This window comes from Oculina patagonica, chromosome 2 (assembly GCF_052425735.1).
Source record: "Oculina patagonica isolate OP01 chromosome 2, crgOcupat, whole genome shotgun sequence".
In the NCBI taxonomy this organism is placed as follows: Eukaryota; Metazoa; Cnidaria; class Anthozoa; order Scleractinia; family Oculinidae; genus Oculina; species Oculina patagonica.
The window spans coordinates 16,724,458-16,746,267 of NC_135759.1; the positions used below are offsets into that span (position 1 = coordinate 16,724,458).

Sequence of the window (21,810 nt, forward strand, 5' to 3'; positions counted from 1 at the left end):
CTTTTGGCACCTTAGCAACGCGCGAGAAATCCGTCAGTGGGCCCTTAAAAGAGGCTCTGCTCGCAGGGTGACACTTGTCCCGCTTGGCCGCGCGCGCAAGGAACTAAACAGTCTACGCTGGGAAGAATAAAGACAGAGTAAAATATCAACACTGTCAAAATGAAAACTCCTTTAATTAAATTTTTTATTATTTTCTCCTAATTGAAATTTATTTAATTAACTACCGGAAAACCGGCAGCCGTCATAAGTAATAAATAAATAGATTAATCTGAAATAATAAAATATAGCTCGAACTATTTTCGAGTTTGTGTTCATCAGACAAATCTCAAATAAAATATCATACAAAAACCGTATTTCATACAAATATACAATATTGAAAGCGAAAATGGAATTTCCGCATATTTAGTACATATAAATGTTATTCAAAATTCTATCTAGGTGTAAATATTACACTTTCTCCTCTCCAAACAAAACCTATGATAAAGAAACTCGTAATTTTAATAATACTAAAGCGACAAATTCATCTTTTTTCAAGCGAAAAGGCTGACACTTAAAAAGGAATATGGAAATATCTTAACTTCCACTAAGATGCCCGTAGATAAAATCTAAAGCTTAACAATTTACAGAGTACTTTCTGAAAATTTATTCCATATAAAAAGGAGCAGTGTAAAATCGGATGGAACTTGGTAAAAATTTAAGGTAGCCAAGCCGCAGATATAGCTAATTGTGGCCCCCAAATGTAGCTTTCATCTTCCTAAAAGCATCGTGGAATTTTCTAGAGCCATGTGAAGACGATAAGTGAAAGTTGCTAGCATTCTCAGAAGCCAGAGCGTGAAGGTTTTCCTTCTTGCACTCGCTTATACGCTGTTTCAGTCTGTCCTTTAATTCGTCATCTGTCTGGAAAGCGTAACGCATCTGTTTAAACAAACGTATCTGATCCACTAACCGAGCCGCTGATCTGTTATGGAATAAAGAAAAAAAGAATCAATTTATTAAGTTTGGCCGTTTTCAAGGAAAAGTCAGTTTTGAGATAGAACGTCACATCGCATTACGTGGCGTGAAACTGAGTTCGCCTTTCTGATGAGGCTCTCCCAGGGGTTCAGCGAACAAGGGAACATAGCCATTAACGTTTTGGGAACATGGGAAAAAAAGGAAAATAAACCTGGGAACACAATGAAAATTTTGTTAGGAACAAGGGAACATGACCCCGCCCGGGGGGGTCCAGTCTTCAGAGGTGGGGGGGGGGGGGGGCAGTTTATTGCGAGGCAAGCGGCACATAACATTGGGTTGGAGGAGGGAGGGGGGTGGAGGGTAGGAGTCCCTCCGATTGGTGACATTCTTTGGCTGGCTTATTTAATGGAACTTCTTTTGCTGCTTGGCGGACACAGAAAAATAATACACCCCAAAACCATTCGCTGCCGTTATCGAAATGACAGCCTTGATCACAGGAAACCCAATAATAGTTAGATTGTGTGGAACAACTTTCAGCAACTGAGTGAGGATGACTAACGATGGCGAGGATGGAGATATCGGCAAAACTTGAAATTGCGAGTCTCGTTTTTTCAACCTTCTTTTAGTGGATTCCTTTGAAACTTGATTGAGCAATGGCTTGATGCAAAATGGAATTCCTTAGCGAAAATGTTCTCGACATTTCACGTAAGTTTCCTTAATAAATCGAGGGAAAATTTCTCCTCGAATTGTCAAATTTAATTTCTAATTGTTAAGCAATATTTACCTCATCTTAGTCCATTTGTACATGTCATTAGGTAACGTAAACCCTCCAAGCTCCTGTTGCTGCACGTGGATAACAAACAAAAGGAAGCAAGGAATTGTGGGCTTGTCACGTGACGCTTCACTCTTCATCAACCACGAGCTGTCTGTCTTCAACAAAACCTAAGATGGAGGACAACACGACTTCAGATTATACTGTGGTTTAGTTGAAAGTACAAGATCACTAGTTATGAAAGTTGAAGTTAATTGAACTGTTCTTCAGCTGGTTGACCAACGTCAATTCACGTTATAACGTAAGACAAGCAGAGCCCGTTGGGCATTTTAAAGGTTTACTAAAACAAGTACTCTAATTAGGCACGGCATTCGTGGAAAGCAGCTTTTCTTAATAGCTTATCATTAGAGTTTAAGTATTTATGTAAATTAGGATTACTTGTTGTATTTTGAAAGGCTGGCGATTTAACCGTGTAAAAATAAAGATTACTACCAGCATATTTGTAAGCGGATAGGAGGAGAATAAAGAAAATCAGTGATACATCAGGAAGCATCAAACTCTCAGGAGAATTTATTTTTGCTAGTCTTGGTACTGAAGGGGTCAAGCTTACCTTAACAGCCTTAAGTTCTTCCAGTGCCTCCGAAGTTTTAGTAGGAACTTGTTTCCAAACCTACCAAGCAATAATATATCATTTATTTAAGGTTTCAAAAGTAGCAAAAATCGAGGAAAAAATGTCGGAAAGCAGTTTTTTGTTTTTTTCTTAGCGGATTTTATGAACTTGGTCAATGTATAAGAGTTTAACTGTGACCTAAACAACGGGGCTTCTTTTTATTGTAAATCGTTCGGGAGACTTTAGTACGTCAATCTTTTACTAGACCTCGCAGGCAACAGAACCCACACACATCGCAAAGAGTAGGGCCGAAGCTCCCGGTGTGGCGGCCACAAGGAGAAAATTACAGATGTGTAAAGCGCATGAACAATACATATGAAAAATGCGCTATATAAATATATTATCATTATTTGTTATGTAACCATAAAAATAAAATTAGAAACACTGCCGGTGAGCTTCAGATCATCTTATTTCCTCTGTGTCCCGCGAGGGGATGGTGTATTAGTCATTTCCACGCAACCAAGAAACAACCAATGAGAGCGTGCGTTTGTTGAACGGGTCCAGCTGTAGCTTCAATGCAACAAACTATTAATGACTGGGTAACTTACCGGTAACTGTCGGATGACAAACATCTCCAGGGCGTCAATGATCTGAATACACGTGCTGTAGTTACGAATCTCACAGCAGTAACGCGCAGCATTTACGAACTTTGTGATGAGGGCGAGTTGAGCCTGCAATACAACAGTACAAACGAATTTGTTGGCGCCTATAGAGTGTTTTATTCGGTGTTTTAAACCAAAACAAATATTCACTCATTGCAGTGTGATATGGAAATTTGGCGGGGGGGGGAGGGTTTGGGTTTTTTTTTTTTTTTTTTTTTAAGTTTTTTTAATATTATAAAAAAAAAAAATTTTTTATCTGCTGGTATTAGACTTCTTTACAGACATCGTAACACATATTTTAGCTTGCATAGAAGTCACTTTCAAGAGCAGGAAAGCGATTAACAAGAACGCAGGAAATATGAATTTCTGTCTTAAAAAGTCTTGATAGTCACCTTTATTGAAGACGCACTACAGATCTCAACAGCCACCCATAAGGAAACGTCTTGCGCATGCTCCAAGAGGTTTTCTAGAAGACCATCTGTGCTGGGTTCACTGACGTACATATTGTTCTCCCAAGGGAGGGGTCCCTCGCCGGAACCCGGCTGCTCTGAGACGCGTCGACTTCCGGTACTAAAGCCAAAGATGTTGTCGCGTTCTCTGGTGGGGGACTGGCTCCTACCAACACCGATGCCATGCGCACGAGAGTTTAGGAAATGGACTGGGTGGATATTGAAGAACAAGTCCTGAAACAGAGAGAAAAATATGTGAATGGTCGAAATTCCTAAAGTGGAAACGAACAGTGGAGATGAATTTGTCAGGTGGGTTCTGACAGAAGGAAAGCCTAAGTGAAAATGTTGGAGTTTTCTTCCCACCCTCATCTGCCTACTGACTGGACAATAAGATTTGCTAGAACTAGCTTCAAAACACTACTGCACAAGTCAGATAGGTGTTAGCCAGGTGTTTTTTGGGAAAAAAATCGTGAAAAATGACACCATCAAGTGCTTAATTTTGTAGATAATTTTTTTGACAATTTTTCGGATGACATGACACCCATATTTCAAGTTCAGTACGGAAGGTGTTCCGGGAAGGAAGAAGTAACTAAAATAATCTTGGAGTAGAAATTAATAAGTAACCTACTCTGTTGAACGGAAGTGAACAGCATTTTACCTGTTGTATCAGCGTAAGTTGCTCGGCGAGGATTCGTGACGAGTGGTCCAGAACTGACAGAGCCTTGAGGTACAGTGTTGGTTTGTATGTAGTGTTCTTCTCGGGCGTGGCTCTTCTGAAGCACTGCACTGGAGATTTAGCTTTGCGGCTACCCAGAGGCTACAGAAAAAACGAAAGCAAAACAAGTCAGCAATCGACTTTTTACAAGATATAAAAGGAGTCCTAGTTACTCTAATCCGTTAATCTTGCTTAATGTTGACAAAAGAGAACATAAGTGTACTGTGCAATAGCTCCAAGCTTTTTAAAAGAAAACCGAGAGCTAATAAAACAAAAGCGCCCTATTCCAATAAATAGCGTTCTTTCTACAAGAACTGGAGGCAAAATATTAGGAAAAGGTCTCTTTGACGTGATCATCTAATCTTTTTTTAACCAAATGAATGAAAGAACTCAGTCAGCAACGTTCCTAGAAAAGCCAACTACAGAAAGCTAAGCCAGAGAAGGCAAACCTTTGCAATGTTTGTGTTGGCTGTTATAGTTTGGTCTAGCTTAATACATCGCTATTAAGGCGCTATTTTATTGTTTTAATTTTTTACTGACCTTTCTTGGTGAGTCTTTTTTGCCGTCTACTGGAACAAGACCTGAAGAGAAAAAAGAAGAAAATCTTAACATCAATTTCCTTTGTAAACATTGCTTTAATTTTTAATGAAAGCGTTAAACGGATCTTTGAACGTTTTGATACCTTGAGGGTCCTCTAGCTGCAGAACAGCCACAAAATCACTGGGTTCATCTGACGATGAATTATTGTTTAAATCCCGTCTCTGTTTCTCTGCAATAAGCTCCATCAAGTAATGACCTCTTTCACTTCTGTCCACAAGAATCAGCTGCGAGGAAGTAAAAATAAATTCATTAAAATCAATCTCTGTCATAAAACAGCATTTTTCGAGGAAATTGAATTATTGAGGGTTCCAAAAGGTAGTCAGAAAGCTGAATGCAGACTATTTCTTTGAGTATTATGTTGAGTTACATCTATGTTATGTGGAAAGCTGTACACGACGCAATGTTTGGAATGGCTACTTCGCTGTACTGAGTCCTACGTGCCTCAGAGTTCTCTGATCATTGTTCTCTGATCTTGACCGCCACCGCGCACAGGTTCTTCTGGAAGTGGGGTACGAGATCGCCGGAATGTCATACATTTATACATGGACCATGTAGTTGCCGACACAGACCTCACAACAAGAAAAATGAATATAATACAACCCCACCCCAGCCTCCAGTTCCCCTGCCCTCACCCCTATCACCCCACCCACCGAACGCATCCACTAATTTTAAATTATGCTAGTTTATTTTTATTTTTTTTTATTTGCAAGTACTTACAACATTAGACATACAACATTACGATGATTACAAAATATGTCACTAGAGGACGGGGACCGGGCGGGGAGGAGGGCGGCGGGGGGGGGGGGGGACGGGGGGGGGGGGGAGCGGGGGGGAGAGCGACAGGGAACGAGAGGAGAAAAAAGGAACAATTTGTAACAGAGTCTTTTTGTAGCAGAGTCTGTTTTATATGCATACTCCCTCCTATAAACTGACACCTCCCTAAGACCGCCTATATGTAAAATCAAAAATAGATGTGCAGTCTGGTCGGCTTGGTGTAAAGAAAGACAGCAAAGCAGGCAAGAACTGAAAATCAAGGTGAAAGTGAAATTTTACCTCGTCTTTAACAAATGCAAGCAGTTCCTTGATGAGGCTGGGATTTGTTTTGAAGTCAAACTGATAGTAACCGTCAATCCACTCAGACAGAAGGTCCAGTGCACGATATCGGATCTGAAGCTGATGGTTATACACCTGACCAGAGGAGTCCGTTCTGACAAGATAAGCGCAAGTGATATTAAGTACTGCAAGTCTATATTAACTAGGCTTAGATTTACGTTAGGGGAGCAGGATGTTGAAATCCCGCTGCGCGCGAAAATCACCGTCACTGTGATTGGACGATTTAAAGAGAAGATGTGCGTTGAGTTTGGCTGGATTCTTTCCGGCGAAACATCAGACAGACAGGAGCTTGTAAAGCCCTGGCCAAACGGTAGACGCAAGTAGCCGCAAGTTCAACTTGTGAACAGACTTGCGTTGGCTGGCCAAACGGACTCGCAAGTTTACTTGCAAGTGCACGAAAGTTGTCAAAAAAGCCATTTCAATGCTTCTGCGCTCACTACAATTCAGTACTAGAAGTAAACAGCAAGACTTGCGTTTACTTGTGTTGGGTGGCTAAACGGTAAGAACTCGTGTTGACTTGTTTGCAAATTTGATCTCGACCAAAGTGAACGGAAGTCATCGCAAGTCATCGCAAGTCAACGCAAGTGCACGCAAGTCCTGGCCAAACGAAGACGCAAGTGGATGCAAGTTAAAAACTTGCGTCTACTTGCGTCTCCGTTAAAAATTCTTGGTTTTTTTTTCACGGTGCTTACCTTAGAGACGCAGAGCATTTCTCCCTGATAAAAGTAAACAGTTCTTGAGCTGTGGTAATGTAGCGAAATGTGTATAGAAAATAACGCACATATGCCTGACTCATAGCGTGTCTGATATAAGAAAAAACAATGGTTCGTTAGTTTCGGAGTAATTCGTATATCCAAGAGAAAATATCAGGAATAACAAATCTAATTAGATCAAATTGTGCTTTTATTATTTACCTGTCGAAGAGATAAGAGAACAAGCCAAGTTTGGTTCCTGATTGAAGCGAGGGGCCAGTTAGAGACTCATCTACAATATCCGTGCTTTCATTGACCCTTTGATTCCAAATCGGGGAAAAATTTAGGGAGTTGTTGTTTAACTCCGGTTCTAGCGTCACACAGGTCTTGTTGTAGCTGCAAAAAGAGAGAGGAAAGGCACAGGATATAAATCATGTGTCCTTAAAGTTGGAACTGTATTTGCTGGAACGCATGGGCAAAAGGTAAGGTAAAAGTCTGCATACGAGCCAAATGATGGCCCATCAGGCCGGAGCTTTTCCCGATTTCCGTAGCATGAAGCGACTAGGAGTATTTCTACTCCCCCCTGGATGGGATGCTAGTCCATCGCAGGGTTACCCTCCAGCAGTAAATTCGTCGGTACCCATTTTTACACCTGGGCATGGAGAGAGGCACTATGAGAGTAAAGTGTCTTTCCCAAGAAAACAACACAGTGCCCCAGCCAGGGCTCGAACCTGGAGCGCTTGATCCGGAGTCCAGCATGGTAACCATTAGGCCACCACGCCTCCAACCCATGAGCAAAAGAACAGCTTCAAATTACCTACCTCGCAAGAAATGAATACAGCAGTGAGGTATCCAATCCAAAGCGCTCAGCGTACACATTCTAAAAAGAATAAACATAGCTACTTAGTATTTGTGTTCGATGTGAAATTTGAGTAACGTTGAAAAAGGCACCCAAAATGCATGAATTTTTCTACTTTTCTATTTAGAGCTGGCTCTTTCTTTAGGCATTTGACCCACAGTGCAAATATTTTAGACAATAACGCAAAGATAAAACCCCCATACTCACCCTCAGTTGCCGTTGAACATTTTTTAAGTAGATAATTTTCTTGTCACATTCCTCGATTTCGTTGACCAATTTTGACGCCAGATCCTTCACATCTGAAAGGAAAGATATTCACCAGATTAAAACAGGGTTGGTCATTTTTACTCTTTATGGGGACTTAGCTTGCTAAGTTACAGCCCGTGTCCATAACAGGTATAAAGTCTCATTATATACACGAAGACTGCAGTGGGGATCTACGGGAGGGGCGGGGGGGGGACCAGGGCCCTCCTCCCCGTTATTCGGGTCTGGACCTTACCGAAGGTCTGGATCCCCCACTGGACTGCACCGTTCTGCCTGAGTAAAGCTACTGCAAGAGACCAAAGTTAGCTTAACCTACCTTTCTTGTTCTCCACATCCGCCATCTTGTTGTAGGAATTCATGCTTTTCTTCTTAGCTCTTCGTTCCAACATCAGTTGCTGGGAGATTTCCTGGTAGAATCAATAATCAAACCTTGATTAGGCTGTAGCTTTTGAGACTCGCGATTCAATGCAGTTTTTTACAGTTTTTTGTTGCCTTTGATTGGTAAAGAGAGAAGACACCATCTTCGGGCTCTAATTGGCTAAGAAATCATCTTTGCCCTGATTGATTGGAGCATGTCGGGCTAACTACTTGACTTGATTCTTTTTCAAAGACATGGTATATAGCGCTGCATACAAAATAAATGTCTTACCATAATTTTAGTCCCCAGTTTTTCTGTCAGATCCTCCACACTTGATGTCAGTTTGACTCCCTAAATGGAAAAAAATCGCGGGAAATTTAACATAGAAAGTAGCCCAATCTTATCTGGAAACAGATCTCCTATTTGTCCAAGAAACGCACCGGCTATCAATTTCTCTATTTCTTACCATCACTCTGTGATAGTCCTCAAAAATTGGCGTCAACAGTCCCTGGATGTCCGCCTGCATTTCAGGGGCAATAACCTTGATGGGCAGAAACTCGGTAGCTTCTCCGAGCGGTGACACGAGGATGTCCTTCGCCCCAGTCCCACTCCTCTCGCTACTGCTTCTAGAGATGGAGTTAAAATACAAAGGTTCTAGACTAAGGTATGATTCCTCACGTGACAGAGTGATGGACTCGGGAGGGCTGATATCACTGACGGTGCTCTCGGAGAACTGTAAGGTTGGCCTGTTAGAATAAAAAGAAGAGGAAAAGCAATTGAGCCAAAGCAGTCTTTTACCCAAGCCCTCTCTTCCAGCTAAATCGTGATGACACAACTATGTCGTCAACTGGCTTTTGCCTTGAATGGCGCTAACTAAATGGTACCCAGGACGCTCAGTGTAAAGAAGATGTAAAGGGACAAGGCAAGTTATAGCCAAAATGCCAGCGGAGCCTTTGTCAAGAAAACTGAAAGGTTGTATCAAGCATGATCGTTACCAATATTCCGGAAGTTTTTTTTAATAACTAAAGATGTTTTTATCTTTAAGGGCATCTCTACGTGGGCATACTATGTCAATATCTTACAATGTACTTTTTTTTCTACAAAACGCTAATACAGCTTCAGTTCAGAGTTTTACTTTGACAAAGGTTTAACGCTCGCAAAGACCTGCTTATACCAATGTATTCTCAATAGCGAAGCGCGCAAGTGACGTCACGACTCAGTTAAGACTCAGACAAGCAAACCGATATGGCGGCGATTTTCCAAAAACACTTTCTAAAACAGCCAGTGTTTCTAAAACAATTTCATAAAAAAACTTCGCCTAGATTCCTTCTATTTCCCTCAGAGACCCTCAGAACACGCTGATGTTTTCTAAGCCTTGTGGGGTTATATTCATTTGCATTCTATTTTTAGACCGCTCGCGCTACGCTATTGCCAATTGGCCGGAAAAGGTTCTCAATTAATAACACAATTTTCATGTAAATGAATGTCATATTACTAAACGTCGCTGAAGCTAAAGATAAAAGGACTTTTCTGCCTGCTTTCATGCTTTCGGAGACTAGAAATACGTCAAATGACTTGGTAATGTGTATGTGCTACATTTCATATAATTATAACAAAAGAGGGCTTTTATTTTACTTTAAACTCTCAAAGACTGTGGCATTAAATGCATTGTACTGAGCTAAATGAAGGCAATAAATTCCAACAAGATTCTAATAGAGCTTGTTTATGGAGGTTTACTTTCACAAACCTTCTGCTCTTTTCTCCGCCAGTAACAGCCTCGTACATATCATGAAGAAGATCTTCATCCCAATACAGATCACTGTACTGATCCGTGATGGCCTCTTTAAAGTTCTCCTCGCTCATGCCAGCCAAAGACAATACATACTCCGCTAAAAGTACAGTAAAACAGATATTACATAGGGATTACCGGAATCTTACTTGGACTACCCTGTTATATAACGGAAACTAACGGACAGGTCTGTATTGCCTGGTATATAACTTGTCGTATTACCTTCGATTGTCGTACCCATTTGTTTCGTGCGCGAAGATAAAACCACGACGACTGAAAACGCGAGCCTTATAGGTGACGTTATCAAAGACGATATTTGACGATCAGTAAGTTATTCAGTAGAGTAAGTTTCCAGATTCAAAGGCAGAGCAAAGCCAAACTACTTCTAAACAAGTGAAGAAGTGTTTAAATACTTCCGTGCTTGTAAACCACCAAACAGAAATGCCGAACACTTAATATTGCAAGAGAACATGCGTTCAATAGGTTCAAGAGTTTGTTTTGACACCGTCGTTTTTGAGTAGCAACTTAGTCCAGCGAGTGATGGTTTATTACGTCAAACGCAGAGTCCTCTTTTGTCTTTTGTACTGGTAAATACGTATCTTATTGAATGAGTCTCTTGGGATGACGCTCAGTTTAAAAATGACATGCAAATTTGCGACGCTATTTTCGATGTCTTAGATCATAAAAATGGCACAAAGCATCAATAATTTGGGAACCAATAAATTGATTATAACGTTTAACATAAAAAATTGTAATAATTCTATTGGTTTGCCATCAGCCTTCGAATAGCAATGGCAAAGCTAGATTGTGTCGGTTAGTTTCTCTTATAAATGGTCAGCTGTCATATATTGTACCTTTTTAGAAGCTTAGAAACATTTAGTTTTAAGCCTTTCTAACATTTTCGATGCTAGTTGACTGACTTCTTAAAGCTCTCCAACATCACCTAAACGAATATGGCTTTTTAAACGAAACTTCTCGACGAACACTTTTCAAAGTGGCCCTTTTTTGGTACGTGCACGCAAATAAATTAAGCTTCCTTTTATTGCTTGACTAGTAGCCAATTTGGTGCTAATTGGCCGTTTAATTGTAAACGAGCTCACAAAGGCTCGTTGAGGAGGGTCTTAATTAAAAATCACATTGTGCAAAATTACACGTTCCGGATTTAGACGCGCGTAAAAGAGAGGAATAGGGAAACTTAAGTAATTTAATTAGCCAGCGCACGGAAGCTTCTTATAAACCTGATTAACTTACTTACGTAATCAAACAGAAACTAGAGAGCAAAACAATGGCTGGCAAAAATGGATCCCTTTTCATAATTGATAGTTATAATGGTTCTTCTCTGAGCTATTGAGTAGTTGATGACGCAGGTAAAGAAAACGAAAAAAGCTTTGCACAATCAAGGGACCAAAACCGACTGTCCACAAAACAAAGAGCAACATTTGAACAGCGACAAACAAACACCAAAGTAAGACCTCCGAAAGTATTGCTTTCTGTGTTTGCTTCACCTTGAACAGCGTTGTAAAAGGTACAGAATTGTTCACTCGTTTTGAAGAGTGAATGGTCTTTACAATTTTTTAAGAGTTGCAAAGAGACCCTAAAAAAGTCAGGCTTCAACCTTTTATTCGGATGGCCATCTAAAAGGTGGCTTCACATGAAAATGTAAAGTCGAGCGAAGAGTCGGATCAGCTGCTTCGTGAATCTAATAACTTTTTTCGTGGTTTCTGGCATCATTACCCGTTCACCTTCGCACAATTTCAATACACACAAAAACAGCAAATTAAGAAAGTTGAATATCGTTCAATCTAAACCTTTCCTTTACCGCGTGCAACACTCTGACGTTCCTATTTAACTATGGGATGAGGTTCTAGGATGAATTATTGTTTAAGTCAGTGGTACGACAGTCACAGAAATCTACCATAAAGGCCCGGCAAAACGAGGAAACATGTTTTCCAGAAGCATTGGCGTAGCGCGCGCATGTTTTCCCAATGTTTCTCAGTTTTGCGAACAGGAAGAATTGTTTCCAGCGCCAATTTTTTGTCTCCAAGAAGCAAAATTTGCTTCTGTTACACCGCAGAAACACTCCGTGTTTTGTTTCCAGCGTCCATTTTTGTCTCCAAGAAGCAAAATTTGCTTCTGCTACACCGCAGAAACATTCCGTGTTTGCGCGCTGAATGGAACCATGGCAGAACGAGGAAACAATTATGGAAACATATTTCTGGAAACATTTTCCCTCGTTTTGCCGAGCCTTTAAATGATAAATAACCTGCAATTAAAAATGAAATTCGCATATTTCTCACCCATATTGACATCTTCAACTCCGTCATCCATGTAGCCATCAAACGCAAACTCATCGTGTATCATGTCGATAATCTTAGAAAGAACTCCCTTCTCTTCAGGCGAGGACAATGCCTTTGACAATACAAGGAAAGAAATGAGGCCATGGTTAAGTGTCTGTTATTTACGAGCCACTAGTGATCATGCAACTGACGTTTAACACTCTAGTTCCTACATGTAGATGTACAGCGACAGGAAATATTGACACTCCCACTGGATGACCAAAGCACTGGTCGCAAGAGTTCGAATGTTTGGTTCCAAAGAACGTATTTAGCACAAATTTGTTCTTGGAAATAAAATAAAGGATAACAGGGTTTAATTACTAGCCTGTGACTACCCCTTCTTAGCATAACCCAGTGACCGCATGTTAGGCAATCTCGCAATCTGATTGGCCACGCAAGTGCGGTCTAGTTTTCGATAGACTCTCCCGGGAGCTCGCAAGTAAAATTAACGAAGTCACAAACCAAAACTATAACTGAATAATCCACTTTCACTGAACTTTTTATTGAATAGATCAGTCTATGGATTATGCTAAAACAACTAGACAGCTCGCTTTCGGTTTTTATCGGCTTTTTACAGTTGGCGAGGGGCGATTTGGCTTGAGGCTTCGCCTCTCACCAACTATCAGCCGATAAAAACCTCGAGCTTGCCGTCTTAATTGTTAAATAAGGTGTCACAGACAGCTCTGCTACTATGCAGACTATGTAAGAGTGGCACTGTGGTGTGAGAGTGTAGGGCAGCAATACCCATGCTCCACGTCTAAAAGGCGATTACAGTCAACTCTCGCCTTGCGGACACCCCCCATTTGGGGACCCCCCCTTTGGCAAAAATCCCATCCCCCCGAAGAAAGTTTTTTTGGGAAAAACCCCCCCCCTTTTGCCCCTTTTTTAAAACGGAAAAAAAACCCCCCCCCCGCCCCCCCCCCCAAAAAGGGGGTATTATTAAAATAAAATCTTATTGAAATAAAGGTATGTGTTATTGCTGAATTTAGGCTTTCGAGGGAATTCTGCAACAAGGTAGGTCGAAATTCAGCGTGGATCGGTCACATTTTAAAAAAGATGGCGTTTTGACTTGGTTTTACCAGTGTGACTATTGGTTTTATTTTGTTCAAATAATCCACCCTCAATCCCTGGACCTCGAGCCCTTGGTAATATTCACTGCGCCTCGCACTAAAAGTATGGAAAAAAAAATAGCAATTTCCTGGCTTACCTCGGGCGATGAGCTCTCAACCTTTGAAGCATTACTGGAAGAGATTGGCGTTTCACTGCTGGCACCAGGTAACGATCGAGGGCTAACAGAAGCGGTGATATCATCTCGATTTCCCAGAGGAGCAGTTTCTTTTGCATCTAAAAGTCCTTGTTCCTTTTTCTTTGAAGCTTCATCAGTATCTGACAGCCTTTGTTTATGATTTGAGCTACTGGTCGTTGGATTTTTCCCTTGACGATTTGTTTTCTCTTTTTCTTGAGCTTCTATCATCCCATCGGGCAAGAAGAACATCTTTTCTTGCGTGCCCTTTCCTTTTCCATCTTCCTTTGTAGCTGAAGTTGCTGATTCAGCAAACGAGGTCTTAGGAGAAGAACCTTGCTTAGCTGCGGCCGAGTTTAGCACCTTTTTTACTAGCTGACCTAGCAGCTCCTTAGAGTCGACCCTTGGCGAGAATGCAGGACTTTTGCTAGAAAGTTTACCTGAAATGTCGGGCGGTGGCGTTGAGGGAGCAACAAATTCTTTTGAAGTTAACCTCCCGGCATGAGCAAGCGCCGCTGCCTTTACGGCTGGTACATCCCTCAGTGGTTTTTCTGCATGGCTGTTACTGCTTTCACTGGAATCCACAGAGCGTTTATCTGTTGTTTTCGACACGTCGCCTTTAACTTGCTTGAGCCTATCGCTATTATTTCGCGCAGCATTGTTCGGAGATTCGTCAGACCTTGCCGATGAGGTCTTAAAGGGATTTGAAGCATCGCCCGGTTGAACACTTTTAGATAGAAGAGCCATGTTTGCTGGTTCATTCTGCACCGCACTAGACCATTTCTCTGGAGAAGGTAGAGGATTTTGTTTCTCTCTAGGATCATAGAAAATACTTGTACCTATCGGGAACTTCGGAGATGTTGGCGAGGGTGAATGCGACGGAGAGAGCGCATTTGGAGAAGTCGGAGTAGACCTCAGTCGATTGCTTTTGCTATCATTACCGTTGCTTTTTCGGGTCTCGTCAGGGTCCGAGAGGTTTAACCCACTATCGGACGAGGAGCTACTAGGAAATCGCTTGCTGGTTTTTCCTGGTGTCGATCCACTTTTAGAAACACTTTCTTGAGAGGAGGGAATGTAGAATACGTCCGAATCTCCAGGATTGTCAACATAATTCAAGGATGATTTTAAAACGTTCTCTAGAGTGTTGGCCAGGTGACTTTTGCCATCACCCGAGGATGTCACGCTACTTTCGCCGCTGCTTTGAACTCGCTGTCTTGATTTTGGGTTATGCCGAATTTCTTGTAGTTCTTTCTTCTCGCTAATTGGATCTCGAGCATTCGTTGAGCCACGCATGTTGCCAGGATAGGTAGCACCGGCTGCCCCAAAGAATTCCATGTGCCCTTTTGGTTGCTTCGGGTAGAGGGGAGAAGTGGGATTACTGGCTGCTTTGGGAGGCGGTTTGATAGTAGAGTTGCCTTTTACTGGGGTGCTTCCCCTTCGAGTGTAAGGGTACCTCACAGGGCTCGATTCTGATGCATTAGGTGTAGCGCTTTTTGTTCTACTGGCCTGAGCGTGTGGATTCGAAGAGGAAGGGTTCCTTTCTCTGGAACGTTCATTTGCACCATGTTTGGCTTTTGATGGGTGAGGATTTCCAGGATTTGTATTTACCTTAGAACTTTTAGTCTTTATGTCGCCTTCTTTTGGATGTGGGTTATTTGTAGATACAGTTTTGGAATGAGGATTGCTTTGACCTGAAACAGATCCCTTACCAAGGGAATTCGAGGAATTGCCTTCCGCTGTTGTGTGACGCACTGATAAATTGTTGTGGGAAGAACTTTTATGAACTTGTTTTTGACCAGGTGATAAGTTAGTTTGCGATGAGCTTTTAGCCAACGGACGGTTTTCAGGGAGGTTTGAAGGTTCGCGGTGTGCTAAAAGATTGATTGGTTGTGAAGTGGGTAGTGAATTTCGTTTCGATGTCGAGGTTCTGGTTTGCGATGTTTTAGCGTCAAGAGGATTTGAGACGAGTTTTCTAAGTGTCATTGGTGATGGAGGATTCCTAGACGCAGAGGTGCTGCCTTTCTGAGATGGACTGTCACCGGATGGATGTCTTGATCTTAAAATTTGATCGGTTCTGGAACGCGTTCTCGGGGATTGGGAATCTTCTGTAGCCAACGTGGTTGCCGATGATCCTTGGGTTGAAGAACGACTAGGCAAGCTGTTAATTGCCGAAGAAGAGCTTGAGACAGGACAAGCGTTGCCTATTGCCTCGTTTTTAGAGTGAGGATTTCCAGTAAAATTAAAAACATCCTTGGTAACACTTTCAACATCCTTGGAGTCTCTGCACGTAAAACTTTTAACTGCACCGGAGGCTGAACTTGAAAGAGGTTCGTCGTTCTCAATATCGCCTGTGCTGCGAAGAATTTTTCTTTCGAATCTTTTTACATAGTTATCGTTTGCATTTGTTCTATTGGTGACAGTGTCCGTAGCAACACCTTCGATGCTTTCACGAGAAGGTCTCCTTGGAAGGCAATTTGTATCTCGCTCAGGTTCCATTTCCCCGCATTTGAAAGTCACGTTTGTAAAGTAGTTTGATGGCTTAAAATCCTTCAATGATCCTGGACTAAGAGGGATCGTAGGAGAAAGAATGTTCCCATCTACTCCACCATATGCCAAATCAAATCCACCCACAGAACTTAATGGGCTAGTAATTGACGGCGTTGTGGATTCCAAAATTGCCAAATCCACCGGGATCTCAAACTTATGCACGTTTGATGTCGGAGACCAGAGGAAATCCTTAGCACTTTTAACATCGCCATATTGGATAGAAGAGTCTCTTACTGGAGTAAAACAAAGATCTCTTGGCCTTGATCGCGGAGAGCCTTTTTCCCGGACTGGTTCGGAATCAAGTGACGATTTTCTAGCAAGGTCGGTGGAAGAGCCATCTTTATTCTTCCAGGGTTTCGACAAATTGTCTGATGCATGGTTTGACTTGATAACATAGTCGTTTCTTAGATCAGAACCAGGTGAACATCTCCCGGAAGGAGTCGAAGAAATTTTGCCAGAAGGTCTTCTTTCTGTCTTTTTCTTTGAACTATATTTTTCATCCACCTTATCCGTTTTCGTGGAGTAATCGTCAACCAAGGAGAGGCCAGATGCTAGACGCTCTTGAACACTCTTCCTACGAGCATCTAATGGGCTACTGTCTCTCGTGATATTTTCTTGAGACGTCCACTTTCTTATGTTCTCTAACAGCCTTGTTCTTGACTCATAACATTTATCAGCAGTGGATTCATTCTCTTTGTCAAGGTTTCCATGGGAAGTCGACAGGCGATTCCGACTTTCGACAGAGAGCCTGTTCTGTCTGTTGTCCGTTGATCCTGGGTCTGATCCACTGCGGTGAATATCGCGGGGATCAGCAGGATTACTAATTAATGACCGCTTATTGTCGTCAGATGACTCGCTTCTCCTACTACTATCACGTGACGAGGTAGGATTTCCAGGCCACGAAGGCGATGGTGCGTGATCTGAAGCAGCAGGTGCCCTTTCGCGATTCGACGATGGACGAAGAGGACCAGTCTTGGAACCCGGCTGAGGAGCTGAGGCAGAAAGGTTCGGCTTAAGTTGTCCCTTGACAATGCGGTCTTCGGGTACCAGGGAAGAAGAACCAAACTTTGATATCATGGACGACACAGAGTCGGAACAAACCCTTGGGGAGTTGTCTGCAGATTCTTGAGACATTTGCTCGAACTTTGAAACAAGCATAGAAACGGGGCTATTGGATCGCGATCCTGCAGGGCTGGATGGTCTGCTTTGGCTCCTTCGTCTCTGTACAGGACTGTTTGGTGTTGATCCTGAAGGGGAGGAGCTTGATCTTCTCCGTCCATCCGGTGGGCTGGATTGGCTAGCGGGTCGCCAGTTTGGATACGAACCCGTTGATACTCGTGTACGCGGTTTATTATTGGATGGCATGTCAACTCCCTCCCTAGTCCAGTACACGGGAGGCGTTTGGGAGCGAGGAGGAGTCACGTCTTTGGAAGAAGCTCGTCTCCCCAAGGAAGGAGAAGGAGTTCTTGCACGAACTGGTTTGATCTCTTCCCTACGTTCGTTGTTTTCACCAGTAAACGGTACCCTTCGTCGAACAACACTGGAATTGGTTTCTGATTCCACTGGAGTTGTTCTGCCCTTTACAACTGGTGTTTGCCAAATGGGACGAGGAAGCCTGGACCCCTTGTTATTCTGCAGGGCAGGGGAACGCCTCGTACATTGCTCTGGGCCTGGCTTCGAACTTTCAGATTTATCAACCTTTGGCATTGGGCTACTTGTTCTCTTAGGTCGAAGGTCCATGTCAGAAACCTCACTCACATCGCTATCTGTTGACACCACTGACTGATTGGAAGTCACTGACGCATCATTTGGAACATATGGCATAGGGGACATGACTTGCTGAGGATATGGCATCATTCCCCCCTGGGGCATGTACCAGAAAGGGGGCATCGGTACAGGAGCTACACTGGGAATGGGGACAGCGATAGGTACATAAGTGGCATTAGGGACGGGAGGCAATTGATTGTCGCCTACATCGGAGTGGACGCTTGGAGAGGCAGAACGACCAGCGGGCGTTATAGGGCTGAACATCATCTGGGCATCAGTTTGGCCGTAGGGCGGGTAAGCATACAAGGAAGGCGAAGGTGGCTTAACAGGCTTCTCCTCTACTGGCTTTCTTGATTCATCGCTTTTTTGGTCATCCTCCCCTGTATAGAAAGGGTTCTTGTTCAGCTTGGCTGATGCTAGAAGAGATAAAAGTTGTTCCTTTTGATCCTCGGTCAGGGAGTAACCCCGTTTACGTTCTATGGCGGGATCTTGGTTGTTATTTGCATCGCTTGAAGTGGCAGACTTCACATTTGTTGAACCAGAAGAAGGAATTTCCTTATCGCTGTTAAAAGAGTTGCTGGAGGTCATATTCAACTTTTGCGAATCATCTGCTACTGTATTCTGCTTCGTGTTCACTTCTTCCGGTTCTGGAGTCGTTGTCTTTGTTGATATTTCTCCAGAGGACTTGCCATCGATATGATTGGAAGGTTCTTGCTTATTTTGAGCCTTGACAAAGGGGTTCCGCTCTGGAGGCTTAGCCGTCTGGTAAAACAAGAATCAATAAATAAAATTACTAACATCTTTATATATCAACAATGTAGGAAGGTTTTATTTATGTTTGGAAGTAAATGGCATAGAAATGGCGTGTTGGGTTTGTTACAGCAGCTAACATTACGAACAAATAGAATCGATATGTATTGCTTTCATATCAATGGCAGTGTGATAAGTCGAAGAAAAAGAAGCAGTCTTAAAGCCACAACGTTCAAACACAGGGATGTTAACAAGAACGCATTACGAATGCTTACATTTGTTAGTTACAAACGGGAGAAACGCGATTAAGAAAAGTAATTATCGTGCCGCCCGTTATTTATTTTGGCGCATGCTTGTTTATTAAACCAGTGGCTTTGAATTGAAACTGTAATCGCTAATATACCTCAAATCTTAAATAGTTTGCTTGTTTATTAAACCAGCGGCTTTAAATTGAAACTGCAATCGCTAACACTCCGCTAATCTTAAATAGTACGTAGGCACATGGTCCTTTCTCAGCGCCTGGCTGCAAAAAAGCCGCGAGAATTTGAAGAGAGTCGGAAATGGTGGGTGGAATTTTCGAACCAAAGTAAACATGAGAACTTTCTTATAAGCCTGACTTACAATGATCCTCGAAACAGGTACAGCGTAAGTCTGTAAAAATTCTAAACAAGTAATTATAAAAGTTTTGGATGGGCCTAACGACAGAAAAAACTTAGTCATCAAATGCTTAGTATGTTGAAATGATTAAGTACACTGACACGAGAATTATAAAACTAACACAAACCTCTCACCTTGCGGCGTTTACAAGAGAAGGAAGTCATAAATAACACGCAAATACGTTGAACTTGAAAGCTTATTCAGGTCGTTTTAAGTCCACAGTGAAATTTTCACTTTCCGATCATATAGTTCGAAAAGATGATACAAAAAAAAATTAAAAAACAAAAATGGGAAGAACGTCATTTTGCACACAAATCGAGAAAATTTTTTAATTGTTGTGCCTGATCGCTCAAATGAAACAACATACCCAGCGGTAGTTTGAAGATGTTTTGACATGTTGGTTCATTTGAATTTAAAACAAACCTAAATTTAGACAAACAATTAGAGAAAAAAAAGCGATTGTGAAATTCAACAAACAAAACTTAAATTGCCAAAAGGGACTGAACGTGGGCAGAAACTACAGCTGAAAGAGGAAAATCGACTTCCACTATCACATGAATTATTTTTATAAAAGCAGATTCTAGATACTTGTTTTTGAGATATTTATGAAGTGCACTAACTCTGTGTATTATTCAGATCACCTACCGCTGTTGGTTTACACACTTGGTTTAACAGCTGTTGGTTTAGGTCAAAACAATGAACAATATTTGATTTGATTTTTTTTTTTGCAGAAATTGTATAATGAAACTATTTTTAGTCGGGAATAGCGTTTTAAGTAAAATTTGGCGATTAGCAGGTTTTGGCGAGTGACATATGGCGATTTGAGTTTGTAGTCGAAACGTTTGAAAGGTCAAAGTATTTATGGGTTTTAGATTATAAAGCAGAATACTTGCTTCCGAGAAAAGTTCATTTTTAAAATCATATTCAAGCAATTCTATGGTTCTCACCGACTAAACGATTTTGTAAAAAAAATGTTATGAAATAAAAAATGAGGAAAATTTGTAAATGAAGTACCTTACTTGGGGTATTTTTTGATCCATTAATCGCAAGTTTTTCCGATGTCGTATTCTGAATGTAGATTTTGTTGGTTTTTGCCCTGAGAATAAACACCTCAGAGACCAAAAAAAGGAATCCTTCCGCTCAAGTTCTTGATCTTCAAGCCGGCCACTGTTTCTTAAACAACAGTGTCATTGTATTTTGCATATCGAAATCAGTTAATTTACTGCAACTTGCCCTTTAAGCATCAAATAAACTGGCATTTTATTGGCTCAAAGGAAACTAGCCAGACAAGCTTTTTAACATATGAAGTGCGATAAAGGTGAAATGGCTTAAAACCATCCGTAAAGCTGAGCCGAGTTCCGGAAATCACGCCTTCACATTTCACTAAATCCTGACAAATAAAAAGGATAATGCTTGTGAAAGCTGGCATAGATCTAGATAATCAAAAGGATTGATCTTCGGGGCTTTCAACAACCAAAATTCTATCGAAAAGACTTTTAATTTTTAAAAATAGCAGATTATAAATATGTAAAAATAGAAAGGCAAATGAAATATTGAAATAAACATTGTTTATTTTCATCTTTCTAATTCTTCCTATCTATCATAGCCACTAATTTCGTGAAAAAAGGAAGAGAAGTATATAATTCAAATCTAAATATATCTTTTTGTGTCTACAAACTTTCGTAATGTATTCCTTATTTTACCATTTAGATCCCTTCTAATCAATTTTCTTTCATATAACCTTTCACTCTGAGAGTCAAATCTCAAGTCTATGAATTGTTTTCTCTAAACGCTCAAGTTTGTACTGAAAGCCCTGGTTTATGAACATTCGTGAGTGAGCAGTACTTCCATGTGATAATGTTTAGCATGCTGTACAAGGTGGTTTTTACTTTAAATCTAGATGAAACACTAATTTGTGACCATTTAAATGAAAGCTTTTGAGCAGTACTTTCTGCCATGGTGCTTATTTTCCAATAGTTTACAAAATGATTTCAATGTTTTAGACTTGATTATTCTTGGCCATCTTCGCTATTGTCTAGCTAACAACTATATTCTCTTAATCTTTGTTCAACAAATTCAGTTTGGCATTTCATGAGAATAAAGATATCGATCATCTTAGAAAAGACGTTAAAAGATATATAATATATATGAAAAAAGTAAGAGAAAGTGTGCATAAAATGACCTTCAGATTTAAGACGGTGTTTTTAGAAAAACCAACTGAATGGTAATAGAAAGTACCTGTTTAAGAAAGCCTTTGAATGAAGCCGCCACGGAGATTGATCCCATAAGCGTATCGTGATGTTTCTTATCCTCTTCTGCGGTCTTTCTCTTGGTGGTCTTAATGGGGGATAAAAAAAGAATCATAGAAAGTTAGTCCAACCCCATACTCTTAAAGGGACTATGTCACGGATTTTACCAGATTTTTGAACAGCCAAAATATATATTTGTGTCGCAGGCAACCTAAAAATTATAGCCCATTTTTTATTAAAAATTGCTATTATAGAGCACTAAAACTGTTAACGAGCATCTTTGGCTGCGTTGGCTCGGATGGAACGGATTGCAATTTGTAAAAGTAAGGCTTACATTTTACAAGTTGTTTCCGCGCATCTTCCAAAAATTGATATCCATAGCCGTAGCTTGATTTCTATCCGCAAATTAAAGTTATATCTTCCTTTA

The 21,810-nt window shown here is 41.2% G+C and overlaps 1 protein-coding gene across 4 annotated transcripts in view; it reads right to left on the reverse strand.

Annotated features, from left to right (window-relative positions):
• Window positions 1–154: 154 nt before the first annotated feature.
• Window positions 155–21,810, reverse strand: part of LOC144643172 (uncharacterized) — a 39,206-nt gene continuing 17,550 nt past the window's right edge. For 3 of the 4 annotated variants that reach the window (XM_078502339.1, XM_078502337.1, XM_078502338.1), the window contains 20 exons: window positions 21,373–21,471; window positions 13,378–18,489; window positions 12,132–12,243; window positions 9,793–9,934; window positions 8,512–8,791; window positions 8,337–8,396; window positions 8,004–8,094; window positions 7,631–7,722; window positions 7,386–7,444; window positions 6,787–6,960; window positions 6,565–6,675; window positions 5,813–5,966; window positions 4,842–4,983; window positions 4,700–4,740; window positions 4,103–4,261; window positions 3,388–3,678; window positions 2,942–3,064; window positions 2,334–2,393; window positions 1,736–1,893; window positions 155–958 (listed from right to left, as the gene is read on the reverse strand). In XM_078502339.1, coding sequence (XP_078358465.1) covers window positions 721–958; window positions 1,736–1,893; window positions 2,334–2,393; window positions 2,942–3,064; window positions 3,388–3,678; window positions 4,103–4,261; window positions 4,700–4,740; window positions 4,842–4,983; window positions 5,813–5,966; window positions 6,565–6,675; window positions 6,787–6,960; window positions 7,386–7,444; window positions 7,631–7,722; window positions 8,004–8,094; window positions 8,337–8,396; window positions 8,512–8,791; window positions 9,793–9,934; window positions 12,132–12,243; window positions 13,378–18,489; window positions 21,373–21,471 — 7,698 coding nt within the window. In that variant the 3' untranslated portion in view covers window positions 155–720. The remainder of the gene's footprint in view (window positions 959–1,735; window positions 1,894–2,333; window positions 2,394–2,941; window positions 3,065–3,387; window positions 3,679–4,102; window positions 4,262–4,699; window positions 4,741–4,841; window positions 4,984–5,812; window positions 5,967–6,564; window positions 6,676–6,786; window positions 6,961–7,385; window positions 7,445–7,630; window positions 7,723–8,003; window positions 8,095–8,336; window positions 8,397–8,511; window positions 8,792–9,792; window positions 9,935–12,131; window positions 12,244–13,377; window positions 18,490–21,372; window positions 21,472–21,810) is intronic. The other variant, XM_078502336.1, reaches the window with a different exon arrangement.